The sequence below is a fragment of the Scyliorhinus canicula genome, chromosome 19, assembly GCF_902713615.1.
Source record: "Scyliorhinus canicula chromosome 19, sScyCan1.1, whole genome shotgun sequence".
Lineage (NCBI taxonomy): Eukaryota > Metazoa > Chordata > Chondrichthyes > Carcharhiniformes > Scyliorhinidae > Scyliorhinus > Scyliorhinus canicula.
The window spans coordinates 26,589,696-26,611,419 of record NC_052164.1 but is presented as its reverse complement, the minus strand read 5'-3'; the positions used below and the strand labels follow the sequence as shown (position 1 = coordinate 26,611,419).

The following is a 21,724-nucleotide window of genomic DNA, read 5'->3' as shown; positions in this document are numbered from 1 at the left end:
TTTACTGGTGTTCCATTTTAAAGTATGCAAGACCAGTATTCTTATTTCCCCATTGTAGTGTTTCTTTTTATTCTGACAACCCTTCTAGGTTACCTTTCCAAAACTTAGGTACCTCAGATTATATTTTGCCAACGCTGGTTGAGTTACCTCGTGAGAGTGGGTACACGGGCAGAGAAAGACTGATGCAAAGAAAAACTGCGCACAGAGCTGGGAAAGTAAAACAAGTAAATCAAGTGGTGAAACAACCTTTTGTCAGGTCGTGTAATTCGGAGCGCACTGGGCAGAAACAATGCAAAATTGTGTGTAGATCCCCATCACATGTTACGTATGAGTGAGACATTGTACAAGATCAGCCTGAAGCAGACACTGGATGACGATAAATGCTCAGGCTGCTGGCCTTAGGAATCCATCTAAAAGTGGCAAGGCCATTTCTTTATAATGCTGTGCACGCTACCTTGGAAAGATACTGCATGCTGCACACCCTTCGTACAACACCCTAAACGGAACTGTTAAGGGAAGGAAATTGGGAGTGGGGAGGAAATCCTGGTCCATCTTCTGAATGGCAGGAGTATGAGTCGCTTTGATTGTAATCTTTCATTGCAATGAAACCAGAATATTTTATTCAATTTTTCTTATTTTGTAGCCACACCAAAAAATATTTTGCTCCACAAATTATGCTAAGTTGACTTAAGTTAGCAAAGGTAACAAACCTAAGTGCTCTCTACACCACCTATCATACAAAGGTTTAATGATTGTCAGACGGTATTCTAAATACTAACCCTTTGAAAATGTCATTATCACAACAATAGTTAAAAATAATAATAATTCTCAAGCTGTGAGCGTTGCTGGCATTGCCCTTCCTCAGTTGAGACTCTGCGCATGATTCTCCCAAAAGTGAATAAAGTCCCTGGCGAGCATATTTAGCCGCTTTTTTCCCCAGCGGTCACAGTGTCCATGCCAGCTGGCAGTGCCATCTGGGTACCTTGGCAGTGACAGGCTGACACCCAGGTGGCACTGCCAGGGTGCCAGTGCTAGGATACCCAACTGGCACCAGTGCCAAGGCACCACCATGCCCAAAGGCATGCCTTTGGGGGCCCCTGATCGCCTGGTAGACCCCACATGCGCTGTTCAATCTGGTCCCCGTTTGAGGGGAACAGTGCTGAACTACGCTCGATCGAGTTCTCTGAGGCAAAGAGGTTGAATCCCAAAGCCTCAGGTACCTCGTGAATCTGCACATTAGAGTGAGGCTTACTGCCTCCTCTCATATGCAGATTTGTCAAAAAGTGATCCAGCCCATTGTGGGCTAGATTCACATCACAACATCCCATTGGATCTTGCAAGGCATGGCAAGCCGGGTAGATCCTGGGAACGGGCTCTCCCGGCTTTCAACAGCCACGCTGCGCGCGCGTCGAGCTGCTTTTCAGGTGCAGTGTGGCTGTTGGATCGCACCCTCTATCTTGCCTTCTCATTTAAGAGCAACTTTGTTAGCAATTTTATGAATTGGTTACAGGCAGACGGAGAGGCTGTTGAAATAAGCGTTGGGGCAGCACGGTAGCATTGTGGTTAGCACAATTGCTTCACAGCTCCAGGGTCCCACATTAGATTCCCGGCTTGGGTCACTGTCTGTGCGGAGTCTGCACATCCTCCCCGTGTGTGCGTGGGTTTCCTCCGGGTGCTCCGGTTTCCTCCCACAGTCCAAAGATGTGCGGGTTAGGTGGATTGGCCATGATAAAATTGCCCTCAGTGTCCAAAATTGCCCTCAGTGTTGGGTGGGGTTACTGGGTTATGGGGATAGGGTGGAGGTGTTGACCTTGGGTAGGGTGCTCTTTCCAAGAGCCGGTGCAGACTCGATGGGCCGAATGGCCTCCTTCTGCATTGTAAATTCTATGATAAAAAAAAGCTCTGAAATTCTCCGAGGTTCACCCGTCAGCTCTGTAGGAGACCGGTGGGATCTCCGGCAAACCAGGATAATCGTCTGATTTTGCCCATTTAATTAGTCTCCTGCAGGAGACCAAGGAAACTTCCGGGAACGTTAAGGCTGAAATCTACACACAACTGGAAGTTATGTGTATATATAGCTTAATGCACTCTGTAATAACACTCACGAGACCCGCGGGGATGATCCCAATCGATCTCCCCATGGGGCCCCGTGAAATACGAGCTCCCCCGCTGAGGGGCGGAGGCCTCGCAGTCGGAACTCGTGAACCAGGTACTTAAAAGCCGGCATGACCAGTAGTCTCAGCTGACACTGTATGCTGCGTTGTGGCCTTTACTTTTGTTTGCCTAAATAAACCTTGCATTGTTTAACCTGCTTGGGACTCCTGAAGATATTATACACTCCAATAGTTCGCTGCATGATTTCAAGAATGAATGTCACACTTTGAAGCTGTATGTCACACTTCAATTATTGTCCTAATTACCAAGTTCTACACTGATTAACCATCCAATTGCTCCCACATCAGAAGAGTCAACCACCATTTTTTAAAATTTGTGTTGTGGGGCCAGGGTGCTTCTCTTTGTTCCACAAGGAAAGTTTCAGCTGGCTCTGCCATGGACGCACCGTTCCTTGAATACCCACCGGACACCTCCAAAAGTCAAGCCTGCCATCTACCCGGTGACAGCGGGCAGCCTCCAAGCAGTGCGAATTTTCACCACATTCCACCCACCTCTGTTCCAGGCAAGATGGAATGGGGCAAGATTCCAATGGGGCAATTTCCGACATGGATGTCACCTGCCCATCCTCCATCCCTGGGGTTTGAGATTTGCATCAGTCTCAAAGCTTGGGCCTGTAAAGGTGCAGGGGTCTTGTAGCTTTTGTGCGCGCGCGCGTGTGATGCATCACAGACTTTATATTTTGACCTTGCTCCTGTGAAACTAAAATACCAAGATCTACAACAAATAAAGATTTTGTGGGGACTCACCTAAAAGTAAAATATAAATATTTGTTGAGAGGAAGATTGATGTTCCCTGGTTTCAAAACAACTTTTGTAAAGCAGTTAAAAACACAGTTTTACAAACATTACATCAGTGGGGTTCTGTATCTTGCTTCAAATTAGTCATGTGACACACGGAGGTAAAACTATTGAGGCATTTTTGTGAACTTCCACTGCAACCGTGCTGGAAGCTCTACAGCACTGACCTAAATAGCTGTTCAATCCATTTCTTGGGGATTTCCGCCAATCTTCTGTCAAAATGATGCTGAGAGATCGGGCATGAAAATTCTACACCATCACTCTCGTAAATTTGACATTCTAGAACAATGGGATAATGCCACATTACATTTGAGTCACAGTGAATGGCAAGACAAGGTGAAAAACCGAACCCCAGGTCTGGATATCTCCCGTCAATCCTAAGGGCGATCTACTGGTATAAGCTAAAAAATAAGACAGGCACAGCACGTACAACTGAGTGATTTGAGAATCATGAGGGAAAAAGAGATTAAATGTTTGTTATTTTATTTTCAGCTCCTAGCTATAAACGTTCTCAAGTTTAAAGCACACAAATAAAAATACAACATGCACCTGACTAACTGAAGTTATTTTCGATGTTCCAAAGTGAATTATAGAATCATTTTAATTCAGGAATATAAATAACATAGAATTGGAACTTTGTGCTGCAAAGAATCTTGAATTATCGGATAATCTGAGCTGTGATTGATTTAGAAGCAGCTTCAGGTCAAACATAACCGCGAACCTGGTGTCCTGCCGAAGTTGAAATACAAAATGGCTGCCGCATCAGCTAACGTAAACAAGGGGGTGGCACGTGGCGCAGTGGTTAGCACTGGGACTACGGCACTGAGAACTCGGGTTCGAATCCCGGGCCTGGGTCACTGTCCGTGTGGAGTTTGCACATTCTCCCCGTTTCTGTGTAGGTTTCACCGCACAACCCAAAGATGTGCAGGTTAGGTAGATAGGCCACACTAAATTGCCCCTCAATTGGAAAAAAATATTATTGGGTCCTCTAAATGTATTTTTTTTAAACTAACGTAAACCGATGCTGCAGAGTCCGTTCGGCCCCTGCTGGCGTGGCGTCAAAGGCCTCCCACGCCAACCGGCGGGGCGCGAACCACTCCGGCGGAGGATTCCGCACCTTTGAGGCAGGCCGACGCCGGAGTGGTTCCCGCCACTCCATCCGCCTGGACCCCCCGCCTCGCCAGGTACGGGAGAATCCCGCCCAAGGTTTCTTGAATTGTGACATACGTCATAGCTATTGAATTTTCATAAAGGCGTCATGTAAAATTAATTCTATATTAAAAGACTGGTCTTCAAGGATATTTTAAGTATGAGTAGCAATTTATTTGCGCCTGCTGATTAAGGTAAGAGAGAGAATAACAGCCACTCTTTCCACCGCTAGCACACCCAGGCCATTCAGCCCTTTGTACCTATACAGGCACCCTGCAAAAGCAATTCATCTGGTGCCACTCCCTCACCCTTTCCCCACAGTCCCACAAATAGTTTCTCTTCAAAATAATTATCCAATCGGAAAGACACAATTGGACCTGCCTCCGCCACACTCCCAGGCAGTGCATTCCAGATCCGGCCCATCTGCTGCATTAATAGAAAAAATGTCCTCACGCCACCTTGGGCTATTTTGCCACTTACCTTAAACCTGCGTCCTTTGGTTCGCGAGCTTTGCACCTATAGGAACAGTTCCTCCAAATAGCGGAGGTATTTCAGCAGTACCTCCCAAACACACTTCTCTACTGTAAAGTCTAATTCAATTTGCAGCCGTACAATATATAATAGGCCCTGTTCCCTGTGCAATCTCTTTACCCACACCTAATTCTAAAACTGTTCTAATTCTAACCACAAGTTGTTGATTTTGGCCTGTGTGGTCCAAGGAAGCAAAGAGACACTCCTCTGCTTATCAGAACATAGGAACATAGGTCCATTCAATCCCACAAGCCTATCCCGCCATTCGATGAGATCCTGGCTGATCTGTGACCTAATTCCATATACCTGCCTTTGGCCCATATCCCTTAATATATTTTCTTCACAAAAATCTATCTGTCTCAGATTTTAAATTAATAATTGTTCTAACTTCAACTGTTGTTTGTGGGAGAGAGTTCCACTTATGAATTAGAGGAGGCTAAGGGGACCATTCTATGTTAGTTTAATGCTTAGAGAACTGATTCTGGTTCATAATTAGTATAATGACTCGGCTGGTCAAGTGAAGGTGACCTAAAGCAGCCACTCATTCAGAGAATGGGGTCTCGGCATTACACAGTTGTTGCAAATTAGAATTAGAACAGTACAGCACAGAACAGGCCCTTCGGCCCTCAATATTGTGCCGAGAAATGATCACCCTACTCAAGCCCACGTATCCACCCTATACCAGTAACCCAACAACCCCCATTAACCTTATTTTTTAGGACACTAAGGGCAATTTAGCCTGGCCAATCCACCTAACCCGCACATCTTTGGACTGTGGGAGGAAACCGGAGCACCCGGAGGAAACCCATGCACACACGGGGAGGACGTGCAGACTCCGCACAGACAGTGACCCAGCCGGGAATCGAATCTGGGACCCTGGAGCTGTGAAGCATTTATGCTAACCACCATGCTACCGTGCTGCCCCCAATTAAGTCTTGCTTATCAAGGTACAACCAAGGATAATCTCAGGCGTATTTGTGTTTTTTCCATTGTCCAATAGCTCCGATGTCCAGTCTCTTCCTTGTTTGACTGTAATACTGTGCGTAGTATGGGAAACATCAATACCTTTACGGCTGATGAAACTGTAAACAATTTTTTAAACAGAAAAACCTTCCATAACCCGTGGAAGGAGTTGTTATTTCTTGAGCAGCTCCAGTAATCCTCGGGATATAACAACTTTTAGAATTGGCTGCTGGGTGAAGTAAGGGACACAATACACCTTGCCGTATTCAGATGAGCATATCGAAACACTATGCCAATGACACAAACTGATGTATTTACCATTGTTTGAGTTGATAGACGAGTTGGAGGGATCCTTAAAATTAAAAAAGGACAAAAAGCCTATGGAAGGAATTGATGAGTCAGTTCTTTTTAACTTTCCGAATAATTTTAACCAGTTCACATGACCTGCCACAACCAACCACCATTCCCCCTTCCAGTAAACTCCCGAGAGTTGGCCCATCCTGTCAAGAATGTTTCGATCAGGCGGGCAATGCACTGCAAACCCACAGCTTTGTTTCAGTTGCCAAACAATATTAGGGCCAATTTGCAAAGTCACTTGATCACAAAATATAATAATAATCTTTATTAGTGTCACAAGGCTTACATTAACACTGCAATGAAGTTACTGTGAAAATACACATGACCCAAGTAGTTGGGGCCAAACCGTTGTGTGATTTCAAGGGATTAGATGTAGTATTTGAGGCCAAAGGGATCAAGGGATATGTGGGGGGGTTGGATGGAGAGACGGGATCAGGGAATTGAACTTGATGATCAGCCATGATCATAATGAATGGCGGAGCAGGCTTGAAGGGCCAAATGGCCTCCCCCTTCTTCTATTTCCTATCTATGTTTCTATGCAGGACAGAGAGCCGTTTAACCAGCAGAATATTACATTGTATATTGCATAGCGAGGTGCCCCGTCAATAGAAAACAGTACAGCATCTAACTTACTGCGAGCAATGTTGCTGATCTAATAATAATCTAATCATCTTTATTATTGTCACAAATAGGCTTACATTAACACCGCAATGAAGCTACTGTGAAAGTCCCCTGGTTGCCACACTCCGGCGCCTGTTCGAATACACAGAGGGAGAATGCAGAAAGTCGAAGTCACCCAACGGCTCGTCTTTCGGGAGTTGTGGGAGGAAACCGGAGCATCCGGAGGAAACCCACGCAGACACAGGCAGAACGTGCAGACGCCACACAGTGAACCAAGCAGCAATCGAAACCGGGTCCCTGGCGCTGTGAAGCAACAATGCTAACCAGTGTGCTACCATGCCACCCAGAACCGTTATAATAAAATGCTCTGTCTCATATGCAATTATTGCCCCTCTCATTCCTTCATGTAGCGCAGTGGATTTCGTCCCTGCCTCGGAACCAGAAGCTCTGGGTTCAAGTCCCACCCCAGGACTTGATGGCCGAGGAAGGTACATTCATTCACAATGCGGCCAACAGGTTGAATAGCAACCTGAAAAATCCTTCCAACACACCAATGGCAGGCGGTAAGGTCAGGAAAGACTCCTGGTCAGCCGTACTTGATGTAGATCGGCACTCCTGTAGATTGGCGCCCCTCATGCTATAAGCCTTTGGCGACCTGTTCCAGGAGAAACCTCACAATGGAATCAGATTGAAGTCTGCCTTGTGCACGACTGGGTGAGGAAACGGCTTCTTCATGTGCAGTGCAGCTGTGTATATTTTAAACATTTAAAAATATATAAAAAGGAACATAAATGAAATGAAAAATGAAAATGAAAATCGCTTATTGTCACAAGTAGGCTTCAATGAAGTTACTGTGAAAAGCCCCTAGTCGCCACATTCCGGCGCCTGTCCGGGGAGGCTGGTACGGGATTACGGGATGGTACGGGTACGATATAAAAATATACACAAAACAAGAAAAATACACAAAACAATGCAAGCTATCTTGCTAACAATTAAAATTATTTGAATTGACAGAAGGCTTTAACATTCAATAGATTTTTTCAATTACTCATTCCAAAAGCAAAAGGGGATCAGAATGTTGACACGTAACAAATTGAGTTAAATAATTTGATGCAGAAGTCCAGTGGCTGTTGTACTGGACCAGCAATCCAGAGGTTGTCATTTCAAATTTTGTGAAATTGAATTGAAGAAATCTGATAGCATCAGAAATGCTCACCAATCTCCTTCAGCAATGGAATCTGCCACTCCCACGCTGTCCGGCCCACTCCAGTTCTACGCTACACAGCTGACTCTTAATACCCCTCTGACGTTATCTAGCAGGCTTCCCTGCTGTAATAAATTAGAAGAAAGAAACAACAAAATCGAAAAGCACCGCATCAGGACATGACTAAAGCATTCTCAGCCCATTCAAACTCTGCAAATCATTCTTCACTGAAATATTATGAATTGATATTTAGTATTTTTGCCACAGGCATTGCATCTGATTTACAATGAGCAACACCGTAGGAGCTCAGACAAGGAAGTGTCTGGACTGTGAACTTACAAGGCTGCATTTAACCCTTTTAATCAGCCAAATAGGACTCTGCCGACAAGCCCAGTGTGTCTGCCAGCAATGCCAGGGAAGGACATCAGCTGGTTATAGCTTGACTTACAGGCACACAGGTTGAAAATCACTGGTCATCAAAACTCATTTGATAACGAGAGGAAAGAAAACTAGTCGAATGTTATACGCAACTGATGTGTTGAACCATATACACAACTGTACTGTTTTAGATATATTGATATAATTAAATTAGCAACTAAATAAAAGCAACAGCCCTGTCAATTGCACTTAGAATTAGAATTTGAAATCTGTGATGCCACTTCAGTGACATCAATCAAATCCAGTACTCAACAACTGATTCTACCAATCAAGACAATGATCACATTAATACTTTGCTGTTAATTTCAGCCTCCATCATAATATTAACTTCCATTGTTCTTCAGGTACAAACCGAGACAGAAGGCCAACAATTCCTTTAGGCTCTCCAATATCAGTGTATTTTAGCGGTCAGCTAAATGGCAGACTCCTTTTTGCATGAGTTAAGTAAAGTGCCTGTTGTTTTTTTTGAAAGCACAACTTGAGGTACAGTATTTCACTAAATGTTGCAATTGACATGGATAAAACTCTTTCAGACAAAGATTTGCCAATTCAATAGCTACCCACTGACTGGACTCTAAATATTAGTCACAGCGGCACCAGCTCCTTCCATTAATGAAGACATTTTAATGTGGCAATAAGAATAAGCAGGAACCATCACCTTTCATAATCAAAATCTCTTCAACACTGTTGTCCATTTAAACCAGGGGTGGGCAAACTTTTCCGTGCAAGGACCACATTCAGAAATTCACAATTTTAAAGGGCCGCATAGTATATTAATTAATAGTCCCGGTTGTAACCAATTAGCGTGCGGCATATACCTCAGCGCTTCCCCCGGCGGCATCCTGCCTTTAGCCCTCTTTTTCTCTACTTTTCAAAAATGGTGCTTCACCCGGTTATGATTCTGGGCGCCTCATATAGAACATAGAACAGTACAGCACAGAACAGGCCCTTCGGCCCTCGATGTTGTGCCGAGCAATGATCACCCTACTCAAGTCAACGTATCCACCCTATACCAGTAACCCAACAGCCCCCCCCCCCATTAACCTTATAAAAAAAATATAAAACATTTTTTAAAAAATAAAAAATAAAAATTTTTTTTTTTTTATGACTTGATCTTGGTGGGCCGCATAAAAACCTTTGGCGGGCCGCATGCGGCCCGCGGGCCGTAGTTTGCCCACCCCTGATTTAAACAGTTTGCACAACGTAACAATGGTGATATCACAGTCAGTAATAAAACTGTCCGCATGAAAAAGTTATCTAAATCAGTGGCGCATTTTCCCAGGAATAATGGGTGCGATTCTCCCGAGTCACGAAAACTCGGGAAGCTGGCGTCAAAAACGGGCGCTTTTGACGCCAGCCTCCGCCCCCCCGACCGGGAACCGATTCAGCTCCCCGGTCGGGGCAAGCATCCCGCGGCCGTGAACTCTGGCATCGCGGGCTTAACGAATTTCGTTAAGCCCGCTAGCCAGAGTGAGCGACGGCTAACGCGTCAGATGACGTCAGCCGCGCATGCGCGGATTGGACGACTCCAACCCGCGGATGACGTCATCACGCATATGCGTGAAACCCGCGCATGTGCGGGCCGTTATGCCCCTCAGCCGACCCGCGAATGGATACAGCGGGGCGGCGGAGGGAGAAAGAGTGCGCGGGGTAAGTACCCGCTGCCCGCGATCGGTGCCCACCGATCGCAGGCCCATGGCACCCTTGGCCGTGCCAATCGGTGCCATGGTTCCCCAGGTCAGGACTTTACGGCCGTTTTTACGAACAGTCAGACCAGGTGTGTTTTACGTTCATAAAAACGGCCGTAAAGGCCTTGGAAATCGGCCCATCGGCCAGGGGTGAATAGCTGCTCGCCGTAAAAAAACGGCGGGCAGCGATTCGTGTCGGGAGGCGGGCGTGGGGGGGGGGGGGAGAATAGCGGGGGGGGCGTCGGACCAGCGTGTCCGTAAAAATTTACGCCTCCCGCTATTCTCCGAATTTTCGTGACCGCGGAGAATTGCGCCCAATATGATCGGACCTGGGTAGCATAAAAGTACAACGTCATCAAGACAAAGTGGCCATCAATTGCTCTGAATCCTGTTGGCGTTGTATAAACGTGCTGCTGCCTGTACATTATTCCACTTGAACCTATACAAATTCCAGATTACTGTCAATGGACATAAATCCTCTTCTCTATATCTAACTCGTTACCCTAAAAATAATAGTTCACAATTCTTAGACTCTTCAAAATTGTAACAAACCACATTGTCCTGTCAGCTACTTTGATGAGTGTATTAACCTGGTTTATTTTAAATAACTTAAAGCCTCCATGAAAATAGATGGCAGAGGAATGCCATACAACTCTATTGAACATATGCTCATTAATATCGGCAATTTTTCCGCGCTTGTGTCAACAACCGCATTCAATTTGGAGACCTAACTCTTGACTATGGAAGAATCATTCTTCACAATCATTCTTCATCTCTCTGACTAACTAATGCTAAGCAGCGCAGCTCTATCCCTTCCACACCGATTATGAGTTGGTAGAAGGCAAAATCATTTTTTCAAAAATGGGGAGGGGGAACTTGCAATTAATTGCCACCTTTCACCCCCTCTGAACATCCCAAAGGTGTTTCACAGCCAATTAAGTACTTTTGTAATGTAGGAAATGTGGCAGTTTGAGGACACCAAGCTCCCGTAACCATAGCAATGAAATGTGGACCAGAATATTTGTTGTTAGTGGTGTTAGTTCAGGGATAACTATTAGCCAGGACATTGGTGAAAACATTCCAGTTCTTCTTCAAAATAGTAACATGGAGATGCAATCAAAATATATGGAATACATAATATCGTTTTTGGCATTCACAAGTTATGCATATGGCTAGTCATCTATCATGGGACAATTTGCAAAAAAATGGTGGGTGAGGTGAGAATACTACTTCAAGCTCCTCACTCACAACCTACCCTGACAGAATGTGCATGATCGACAGTTGCTCTGACACTGCTTTGAGTATTCTCACTGCCCACATAAATGCTGCAATTTCTTTGAGAAAGTTGTAAACTAAAAGGATAATTCAGAACCGAAGTCTCTGTGGAAATGTCAGCAGGCACAATCGTTGCTTGGAAATCAGCTGATTTTCCAGTCGTAACACCAAGCAAACATTTGGGCCCGTTTTGTGCCCTGCACTAGGACTCCGAATTAGATGCTGACAAATTTTCTACCTTAATTCTGTCCAGAAGCATTGTTATTTTGGGTAGGCCCAAATGTCCTTGGCTTCAATCCCCAACCACAAACTATGTTTATTTGCCATTGGTTCCATCCCCTTCCCTGGTCACTTCCTGAAGACTGTTGGCAGCCTTAGGGTCCTATTTTTAAACTTGAGCTTTCTCACCACCTATCCAATCCAGCATTAAGACGATCGACTTCGCATCAGCTGCCCCAGCCCATGCCTCAACACATCAGCTGCTTAACTCATGCTCCAGTTATCTCCAGACTGGACTTATGCAATGCTCTCCTGTCCAGTATCCCGTCGTCCACCCTTCAACACCACCTTCTCAAGGGCTATGAGGGATGAGCAATAAATGCGGATCAAGACAGCAATACCCATATCCCATGAATGAATAGATCAAAAAAATAAACTTGAGCTCACCCAAAATCACCCCCTCCCCCCACAACTCATCATACCTTGGCTTGCTGGTCAGCATTGACTCCAGATTCACTAACACCTCAGATTCCTTCAAGGCCGCGCCCCTCTGCAACCAACCTCCAACCCTGTAGAATTCTGAACTCTGCTAGCTCTTGTTTCTCACACTTCCCTCACGGCCTTCTCTCCAACAGCGGCAGCTGTGCCTTCAGCTGTCTCGATCCTCCGCTCTGGAATTCCTCCATAAAATTCTCCATTCTGCTTTCCTTTAGGACTCTCCATAAAACCTCTTTGACCAATCTTTTGATCACTTTTTTCCGAACTTTTTGTCTAATTGCACTCCTGGGAAGGAAGCACATCACATGCCGGACATAACATGGAGTTCAACAGCTTACGACCGTGAATTCTCTCCTCCACCCTCACCCCGTTTTTATCTCTATCAATTTATTTTCATTTCTTCCATTGATCGGTTTTTCCTTCGCTATTTGTGCCCACCCCGCCTCCTCACACCCCACTTGGGTCATCCATTCCCTGTTCCTATTTGCCCTTTGACTCGCCGCTTACCTTTGTTCTGCCATTGATGCATTCTGATTTGCTAATGTATCATGACGAGCACCCTTCTTAGCCTTGATCGCCACCATTTGCATTCCCTTTGTCGTTTTGTCAACAACATGTTTGTCTATCTTCACCTATCCCTGTCCTCTATCCAGTCCCACTGCCCCACGCACCCCCCCCCCCCCCCCCCCACAACAGTATAAATCTGACCCTATTTCTAGTTCTCTGTAGCTTTTACAGTCATCCAGACTTGAAACATCAGCTCCCTTCTCTCTCCACAGATGCTGTCAGTCCCAGCATTTTCTATTTTTCTTTCAGATTTGCATCCGCAGTAATTTCCTTTTAGCACGTTACATTAAATGTGCTACATAAATGCAGGGTCTTCTTGTTACATCCTTGACGATCACAAAATAATACAATATCTTTGGCAAAAGCATGATCCTCACAATGGGTTATAAAAATCAGTGGACATATCACAGAATGTCATTCTATGATAGATCACAGGCTTAATAATAGGTCTTTCACATCATGAAACAACAGTGATGACTGGTCATTCCTGCAGAGATAGCTCTTTGATTCAAATTTTACTTTTTTTTTAGTTTTCCAAGGACTAAATAAGACAAAATAGTCCATTGGGGGAACTAATTAATGAACTGAAATAGCTTCACCAATCAAGTACTGATATTAGCTGAATGGGGATTGCTTGACACGTTCAAAGTACATCAGTCATTAGGTTTACTGACATATGGATATATCAGACAAGCACAGGTTAGATTTTTGTTCTTTAAATATAAATAAAAAGATGAAATGCACTTTCAAATATATTGGTATTGATTTGCAGAAAATAAATGCCAATTTGTTGAAAAGTACATTTGTCACAGTCATAGAATCACAGAAAAGGCTCTTCAGCCCATTGTGTCTGTGTTGGTCAAAAACAGCCACCTAACTATTCTAATCCTATTTTCCAGCACTTGGCCCATAGCCATTATGCCCTGGGTTCGAGAGTGCACAATTAAATACTTCTTAAATGCTATGAGGGTCTCTACCTCCACCACCCTTTCAGCAGCGAGTTCCAGACTCCCACCACCCTCTAGATAAAAAGGTTTATCCTCAGATCCCCCCTAAACCTCCTGTCCCTTACCTTAAATCTATGCCCCCTGGTCATTGATCCCTCCACTAAGGGGAAAGGTTTCCTTCTGTCTACTCTATCTATACATCTGAATCTCTAACTTCATACATCTCAATCATGTCCCCCCTCAAGTCTCTTCTGCTCCAGGGAAAACAACCCCAGTCTATCCAATCTCTCTTCGTAGCTATAACTCTACAGCCCAGGCGCAATATCCTGGTAAATCTCCTCTGTACCCATTCAAGTCTTTCTGTTTATTTGTTTTTTTTGTTATCCATCAAATACCAAACTGACATATCGGAAACCAACACAGAATGAGAGCATTCGGCCCATTGTCCCACTGTCAGCTCTTGATGGAGGCGGGAACTATCCAATAAATCTCACTCACATGCTATTTCCCCTCTTAAGGCCCTGTAATTTTTTTGTTCAAAGTACTCAGTCAATTATCTTTTGCATGCTACTGTTGAACCTGCCTCCAGCACTCTTTTTTAGGTAGTGCATTCCAGATTACAGCCACTCACTGTTTAAAAAAAAACATTTACTGTGCTGCCATAAGTGTTTTAGCCAAGTGCATTAAATCGAAGTCCTCTGGTTACCAACCTACTGCCACAGGCATCTTTTCTCCTCATTTACTCTATCAAAAATCAACTCCTCCTCCTAACAACTCTGACAAAGCGTCATCAAGCCTCAAAACATTAGCTCCCTTCTCTCTCCACAGATGCTGTCGGACCTGCTGAGATTGTCCAGTGTTTTCTGTTTCCGTTTTCCTCTTCCTAACATCTCTGCTCCAATGAGAGTCACCTCTGCTTCTTCAGTCTCCCCCTGTAACGGAGGAGCCTCAAATCCAGCACCATCTCGTCTGCATTCTCTCGAAGGACTTGACATCCTTCCGAAGGTGTGGTGTCCAGAACTGAAGGCAAACCCCAGCTGAGGGCTAACCGGCCTTAGCACAACATCCTTGCTCTTGTACTCTATTCTTCGGCTAACATAGCCAATAGCTGCTATTTTTAACAGCCCTTTCAACTTGTCTTGTCACTCTTCAAAGATTTTGTAAATTGTACTATTTAATTCTTATTGCCTCTCATTCTACTCCCAAGATGAATCAGTTTTGCATGCTAAATATTTTCCACCTTGTTACTGCCCATTTCACCAGTCTGTGTCCCCTGCCATTTGTTATTCCCCGCCTCACTCTTTACGGTAATTCCAAATTTCCTATCATTTGCGAACTTATGCCCTGTGCACCCATGTCTGGGTCATTAATATACATCAAAAAGTGAAAAGTGCTGTGGTTCTAATAGTGTGGCATGGTAGCACAGAGGTTAGCACTGCTGCTTCAGGGTCCCAGTTTCGATTCCCGGCTTGGGTCAATGTCTGTGCAGAGTCTGCATGTACTCCCCGTGTCTGCATGGGTTTCCTCCGGGTGCTCCAATTTCCTCCCACAAGTCCCGAAAGACGAGCTTGTTAGGTGAATTGGGCATTCTAAATTCTCCCTCACTGTACCCGAACAGGCACTAGAGTGTGGCGACTAGGGGATTTTCACAGTAACTTCATTGCAGTGTTGTAAGCCTACTTGTGACAATAATAAAGATTATTATTACTGACCCATGGGGAATCACAGTCCAGTCTGAAAAACAACCAATGAATACTCGTTTCCTGTCGCTTAGTCAATTTTTTATCCTGTCCTTTAATTCCACAGGCTTTAATTTTGCCTACAAGACCATTGTGGCACTTTGTCAAACACCTTTTGAAAGTCCATATACACAACACCAGCACAGGTATGAGACATCAAAGATGGTGATAAAATCCAGTGATAGCACTGCCTTCAGAAAACAAAAACAATTGCAATTTTGTTTTTTGTTGTACAAAATAGCTACTGTGGTTTTCAATGAGTTGACCCACAATGAGACACTTCTTTCACTGGGTACCACATCCTGTCTATGTACAATGATGACTGCACTTCAAAGTTCATTCACTCTGTAAGGCACAACATTCTGACTGCATAAACACAAGTATTGTTAAAAGCCATATTTAGCCTTTACACTTTGTTATGAAAGATCTACACAGTTCATTATCTAGTCACTGGCAGCGTAGAAGGCATAGCAGATTAAAAAGCTTCACACTGAAGCTTTTTGGGGTTAAAGCAAACAGAATTTAGAAAATAAGCAATTACAATGCATCATGCAAAGAGTGATCTGATGGTAATTAACTTCCAGGCAGGATATAAAAGTTTAGGATTATTTAAGATATATCTGAATGTTGTGATGGGGAGGGATGGCATATGTTGCTTGGATGGATAAGTTATAATAATATTTATTATTGTCACAAGTAGGCTTACATTCACACTGCAATTAAGCCACTGTGAAAATCCCCTAGTCGCCACACTCCAGCGGGTACACTGAGGGAGAGTGCAGAATGTCCAGTTCACTTAACTAGCACGTCTTTCGGGACTTGTAGAGGAAACCGGATTCCCGCACCCGGAGGAAACCCACGCAGACACATGGAGAACATGCAGACTCCGCACAGGCAGTGATCCAAGTAGGAATCAAACCCGGGACCCAGACCCTGTGAAACAACAGTGCTAACCACTGTGCTAACCATGCCGTCCACTTTGGATAGGTCAACTATCCCTACCAGTAACGAGCCTTCCATCACGTCATAACATTCACTAAGAAAACTAGTCCCTGAAAGACGCGCTTGTTAGGTGAATCGGATATTCTGAATTCTCCCTCAGTGTACCCGCACAGGCGCCAGAGTGTGCCGACTGGGGGATTGTCACAGTAACCTCATTGCAGTGTTAATGTAAGCTTCTTGTGGCACTAATGAAAGATTATTATTAAGGGTGCAGCTAAAGAGCAACAACTTCAGTGAATTTAAATGTCAATAAAATTCCAAAATATTGGGCATTATCTCGAAAAAGTCAACAAACACTTGGTTATTTTGTAGATTTCCTGACTAGGCAGGGTTACTAATATCGAAGTAGTCTTTAAATTAAACTCCATTTTCTACTACATTTGACACTAATTACACAGGAAGTCCGATCATGCTGCTTCCTGTTGTAGACAGGAAGTTCCGTGGTAACCAATTACTGGACCGATTCGGAGTGATAAAGGTGGGGAAAGGGACAAATGTCAAAAATTCAAATATTCAACAGTTCTTAGTTGACAACTTATAAGTCAGAAAACGGCTAGTGCACAAATTTCAAATCACTGGTAATCTCACAATAACCAAGTCATAACAGAAGTGTTCATGAATTCTAAAGCCTTTTATGTATTTTTAAATTCACCTGGTTTTATTTTATTGTCAATTAATTTGGAATATTTACATTTCTAAAGCCACCCCCTCTTCTAACGGAAGAAAAAATGTCAATTAACTCCATGTTTCATTCATCATTCAAGTCCTAATTACAGGTAATGCCACGTTCCGATATAGAACAATTTCACTTAATTTGCAGTAGTAGACTCCAATGTACATGCAACATGAATGACCATTGCACCGGATTAATAGGTAAAGTATTTGTGCATAAGTATATGGGTTAGCATATTTACTATATGAATGAACTTCATTTTTACTTAGATACTTCATGTTCATCTTTCAACATATAATATATTAACAGAGCCAGTTAAGATGTGCAAGTGCAGTCAAACCAATCCTACCTACCCACAGAAACACCACTGATTTCAATTACTAAATTCCAGCTGACATTGTGTCTGAAGTTAGCAGCCTTTTAGAATTATTGGTAAGTTTGTAAAGTGTCCACCTACTGCTGTGAAATACAATTAAGACTGCCATATCATTAAAAAGTGACTATAAATCCATACCAGTCAGTTACGAGGGAGTTATAAAAATAATTAAGATTATCAAGTTGGTAAAGCTACTTGAAGCTGCATTCTACTGAAGTTGATTAAAACCACTTATCATCTCCTAAGGTGTCTGATCTGATGTAATTATCTTACAGTAACAAAGAACATATAATATTATCAATGACGGATTCCATGTTTCAAAGATGCAGAATTGTTAATATTAATTCCAGATACGAAAACCATTAACAGCCCTTTTGTTCACCAAATAGTTAAGATTATATGTCACAAACTATAACATATGTTAAATTATCTGTAAAATATATGTTTTACAAAAATGTTTAGTGGGCATTTCCAATGACTGGACAAATTCCTTTTTATATGGACTTACTTTAATTGATGCGGTGCTAAAGCGAATCTTTCGATGCGGCATGGGTTCCTCTTCTTCAGATAATCCAGTGATCTCCGAGTAGCCACTTTCCGGTTCAAATGCATCGTCCTCATCATCATCCAGACAACTTCCTTCAGATTCATCACCCACCCCACTAAAGGCGCTAATATCCACCATATCTGCCTCAGAAACATCTTCATTTTTTTTGCAATGATCGTACAGATCGAGGTCATTTTTAGCCTGCTCCCCCTCTTCAAAGGAATCTGCTTTAGATGACAAGGACCCCTCTATTTGGTGCATAATCCCCTCTGTGGATTCCAAAGGCGGGGACTGAAAATGATCCAAAGAGTCTTTGAGAAGATCTCCATTTTCTGAATTCACATCATGGAGCTGTGCTTCAGTCTCAAGTGATTTGGCCTCACAAGTCTCTAAAGCAGCATCTTCCTGTTGCTGACCACTGCCAAATTCAGAGTCCTGAAGAGTAAGTTCTGGATTCTCTTTTCCATCATCTGTAGGCCCAGATTCCTGGTCCGACTCTACAGCGTTTTCCACCTCCATGGGCCTAATTATTCTGACCTCCTCAGTATTTTGTGACCTTTGTGCACACGATGTCGGTCTCGTTTCTTTCAAGCTGTCGCCGTGTTTCACAAGCGATGCCAACTTGCTGACCAAGTTGCTTCGAGATGGGGAGCCACTCAGCGACTTATCAGACTGTAGTTCTTCAGCTTGTTTCCTCAATTCACCAGGCTCTCCGGGCTGATCAAGGGGGAAGTCACCGTCACTATTACTCCCACTTTCTGTCTTAAGTGCATCTTGCTGGTTTTTAAGAACTAATTTTGACTTTCTAGAAAGCGGCTTGGAACTGAGAGGACAGGCTCCTTGCCTTGGCCCTCGCTCCAGGCTTTTTCGCTGATTGGCACCGCTTTCGAAGACGGCGCTTAGTTGGCTGACCGTGGGGGAAATAGCCTCGGTTTCCAGGCTGTCCAGTGACTCAGTGCTCCCGTTGAAACGGACAACCACATCCAACTTGCTGTCCTTGAGCCCGGCCCTCTCCTTCTTCAGCAGGATCCGATTGGAAGTGTTCTTCTCCTGTATGTTCTTCTCAAAGAGCTTCCGGGTCTCCTGCAGCTTGGAGAGCGGCCTCTCGGACTTGGTATCAAAGCGGCTCACCCGCTCCGAGACGCTGGTGCCAAGCTTCAGGAGGGCGCTGTGGTCCACGTTCTCGTTCAGGCTGCTGGCCCGGGGCAGGGAGAGGCGGACGGACCTCTCCTTGCCCTTGGCCGGGATGCCAGTCGCCTCGTTCGGGGTGGTGCCCATCTTCTGCAGGAACATGTTCTTGATCCTGTGGACATTGGAGCCATACTTCTTGCCCCGGCTCTGCTTCCTGCCCTCTGCATCCTCGGCTGCTCTCTGCTCCCCATTGGCAGTGGGCTTGCTCTCACTGCTGCTGCTTTGCTGCAGGGACTGGATCTCTGCTTCATAGGCATTGCGGTGGGGAGAGGGACTCCTCAGGCTGGATGCTGCTGCTGATGATGATGATGATGGTGCTGATGCTGCTGATGTCTCGGTCTTCATCATGTTTAATGCAGCGCTCCCCTTCTCCAGAGCTGCATTCTTTCCCGAGCGCCGAGGAACTGGCTACAGAATAAGGCTCATGGTTGCAATCTGTCGACCTCAGGAAGGCTGATCGTCCTCCATCTACACAAAAAAAAAGGGGGGGGGGGAAAGAGAGGGTAAAAAAACAAAGACTAAAATAAATCCCGGGACTGAAGCACCGAATGAAGCATCAAATAATGCAAGCCGACCGATGGATTGCAAACATTTAATCCTTTGATTGCATCATTTGGATCGCGAAAGGCTGATCGCTTGATCCTTCTGCATTATCAACCAACACTGGGACTGAATGGCTCTCGCTGGGTCCTAGCGTCCGCCGGATGCACTTACAGCGTTCAGGGCTTCTTCACACATAAGAATGTTCATGGTGCTTGCATTCCTTCTCTCTTATTTTAAATTTTCACTGATTTGCTGGGTTCTCCTTGTACCCACCCCCCCCCCCCCTCCCCCATCTTATTTAAAAATTCCACAAACCAGATTTAAATAAAAGCAAAATACTGTGGATGCAGGAAATCATGGGGCTCCTTCTGCACTGTAGTGATTCTATCAAATTTGCACCGACCCACTGCAAGGGCGCACTACTGAGGCCCTATCCCCATCTAACCTACACATCTTTGGACACTAAGGGGCAATTGATCATGACCAATCGACCTCACCTAATAATAATCTTTATAATAATAATAATCGCTTATTGTCACAAGTGGGCTTCAATCAATTTGCTGTGAAAAGCCCCTAGTCGCCACTTTCTAGCGCCTGTTCGGAGAGGCGGGTACGGGAATTGAACCCACGCTGCTGGCATTGTTCTGCATTACAAGCCAGCTGTTTAGCACACTGTGCTAAACCAGCCCCTATTGTCACAAGTAGGCTTACGTTAACACTGCAAAGAAGTTACTGTGAAAAGCTCCTAGCTGCCACATTCCAACGCCTGTTCGGGTACACAGAAGGAGAATTCAGAATGTCCAAATTATCTAATAGCATGTCTTTCAGGACATGTGGGAGGAAACCGGAGCACCTGGAGGAAAGCTACGCAGACATGGAGAGAACGTGCAGACTCTACAGACAGTGACCCAAGGCGGGATTTGAACCTGGGACCCTGGACCTGTGAGGCAACAGTGCTGCCCACTGTGCTACCATGCTGCCCATCTTTGAACGGTGAGCAGAAACCGGAGCACCCGGAGGAAACCCACGCAGACACGGGGAGAACATGGAAACTCCACACAGATAGCCACCCAAGGCCAGAATTGAACCCGGGTCCCTGGCGCTGTGCGCGGCACTGCTAACCACTGAGCCACCAGAGAAACAAGAACAGGGAATTCTGGAAAATGTCAGCACATCTGGTAGCGTCATGAAAATGTAATTCCACTTCAAGTTTATTAAAATGCATTTGAAACCATGCAGGAAGATGGGTTTATTTATGTTGAAACCTTGGCTTTCTGGAAAGAAAGTAAAAAAATCTAAGATTCTGAAATAAATTGAGAAAATATCCACATATAATATTTTGTGTTAATGATAATGATCCATGCAATCTCTACTAAATGGAAAGTAACTTGCTGTGAACTTGCGTGCCATATAAAGAGAATAATATAAACAAATGCTTTTCATAGATACTGATCATAAATTATAAATTAACGGGCAGCACGGTAGCATGGTGGTTAGCATAAATGCTTCACAGCTCCAGGGTCCCAGGTTCGATTCCCGGCTGGGTCACTGTCTGTGTGGAGTCTGCACGTCCTCCCCGTGTGTGCGTGGGTTTCCTCCGGGTGCTCCGGTTTCCTCCCACAGTCCAAAGATGTGCGGGTTAGGTGGATTGGCCATGCTAAATTGCCCGTAGTGTCCTAAAAAGTAAGGTTAAGGGGGGGGTTGTTTGGTTACAGATATCGGGTGGATACGTGGGTTTGAGTAGGGTGATCATTGCTCGGCACAACATTGAGGGCCGGAGGGCCTGTTCTGTGCTGTACTGTTCTATGTTCTATGTTCTATCTCGAAAGACGTGCTGTTAGGTAATTTGGACATTCTGAATTCTCCCTCCATGTACCTGAACAGTCGTCGGAATGAGGCGACTAGGGGCTTTTCACAGTAACTTCATTGCAGTGTTAATGTAAGCCTAATTGTGACAATAAAGATTATGAAGAAACATTTTTAAATAACAGCACTAAATAATCAAGTAAATATGAGTTTTAATTTCCCACTATTTTCTTTAAATTAAAGGTGAAATATAGCTTTGGAGGCCATTTATGTTTATAACTTATTTCTAATGAATACTTATATACTGTGTGCACAGATGGAATTTTATACCGTGAGGAACTCAAATGAATAGTAATAAGAGCAAGAAAAAGCTTTGAACTCTGACTTTCTGAAGGAGAAAGTTTGTGATCTTAAACCT

The 21,724-nt window shown here is 44.3% G+C and overlaps 1 protein-coding gene across 1 annotated transcript in view; it reads right to left on the bottom strand.

Moving 5' to 3' along the window:
• LOC119954216 (neurabin-2-like) overlaps positions 1 to 21,724 on the bottom strand; it is a 385,075-nt gene that overhangs the window by 240,788 nt on the left and 122,563 nt on the right. Inside the window, 1 exon segment of the mRNA XM_038779251.1 lies at positions 17,728 to 19,425. Within this exon segment, the coding sequence (XP_038635179.1) occupies positions 17,728 to 19,305 (1,578 nt within the window). The 5' untranslated portion in view covers positions 19,306 to 19,425.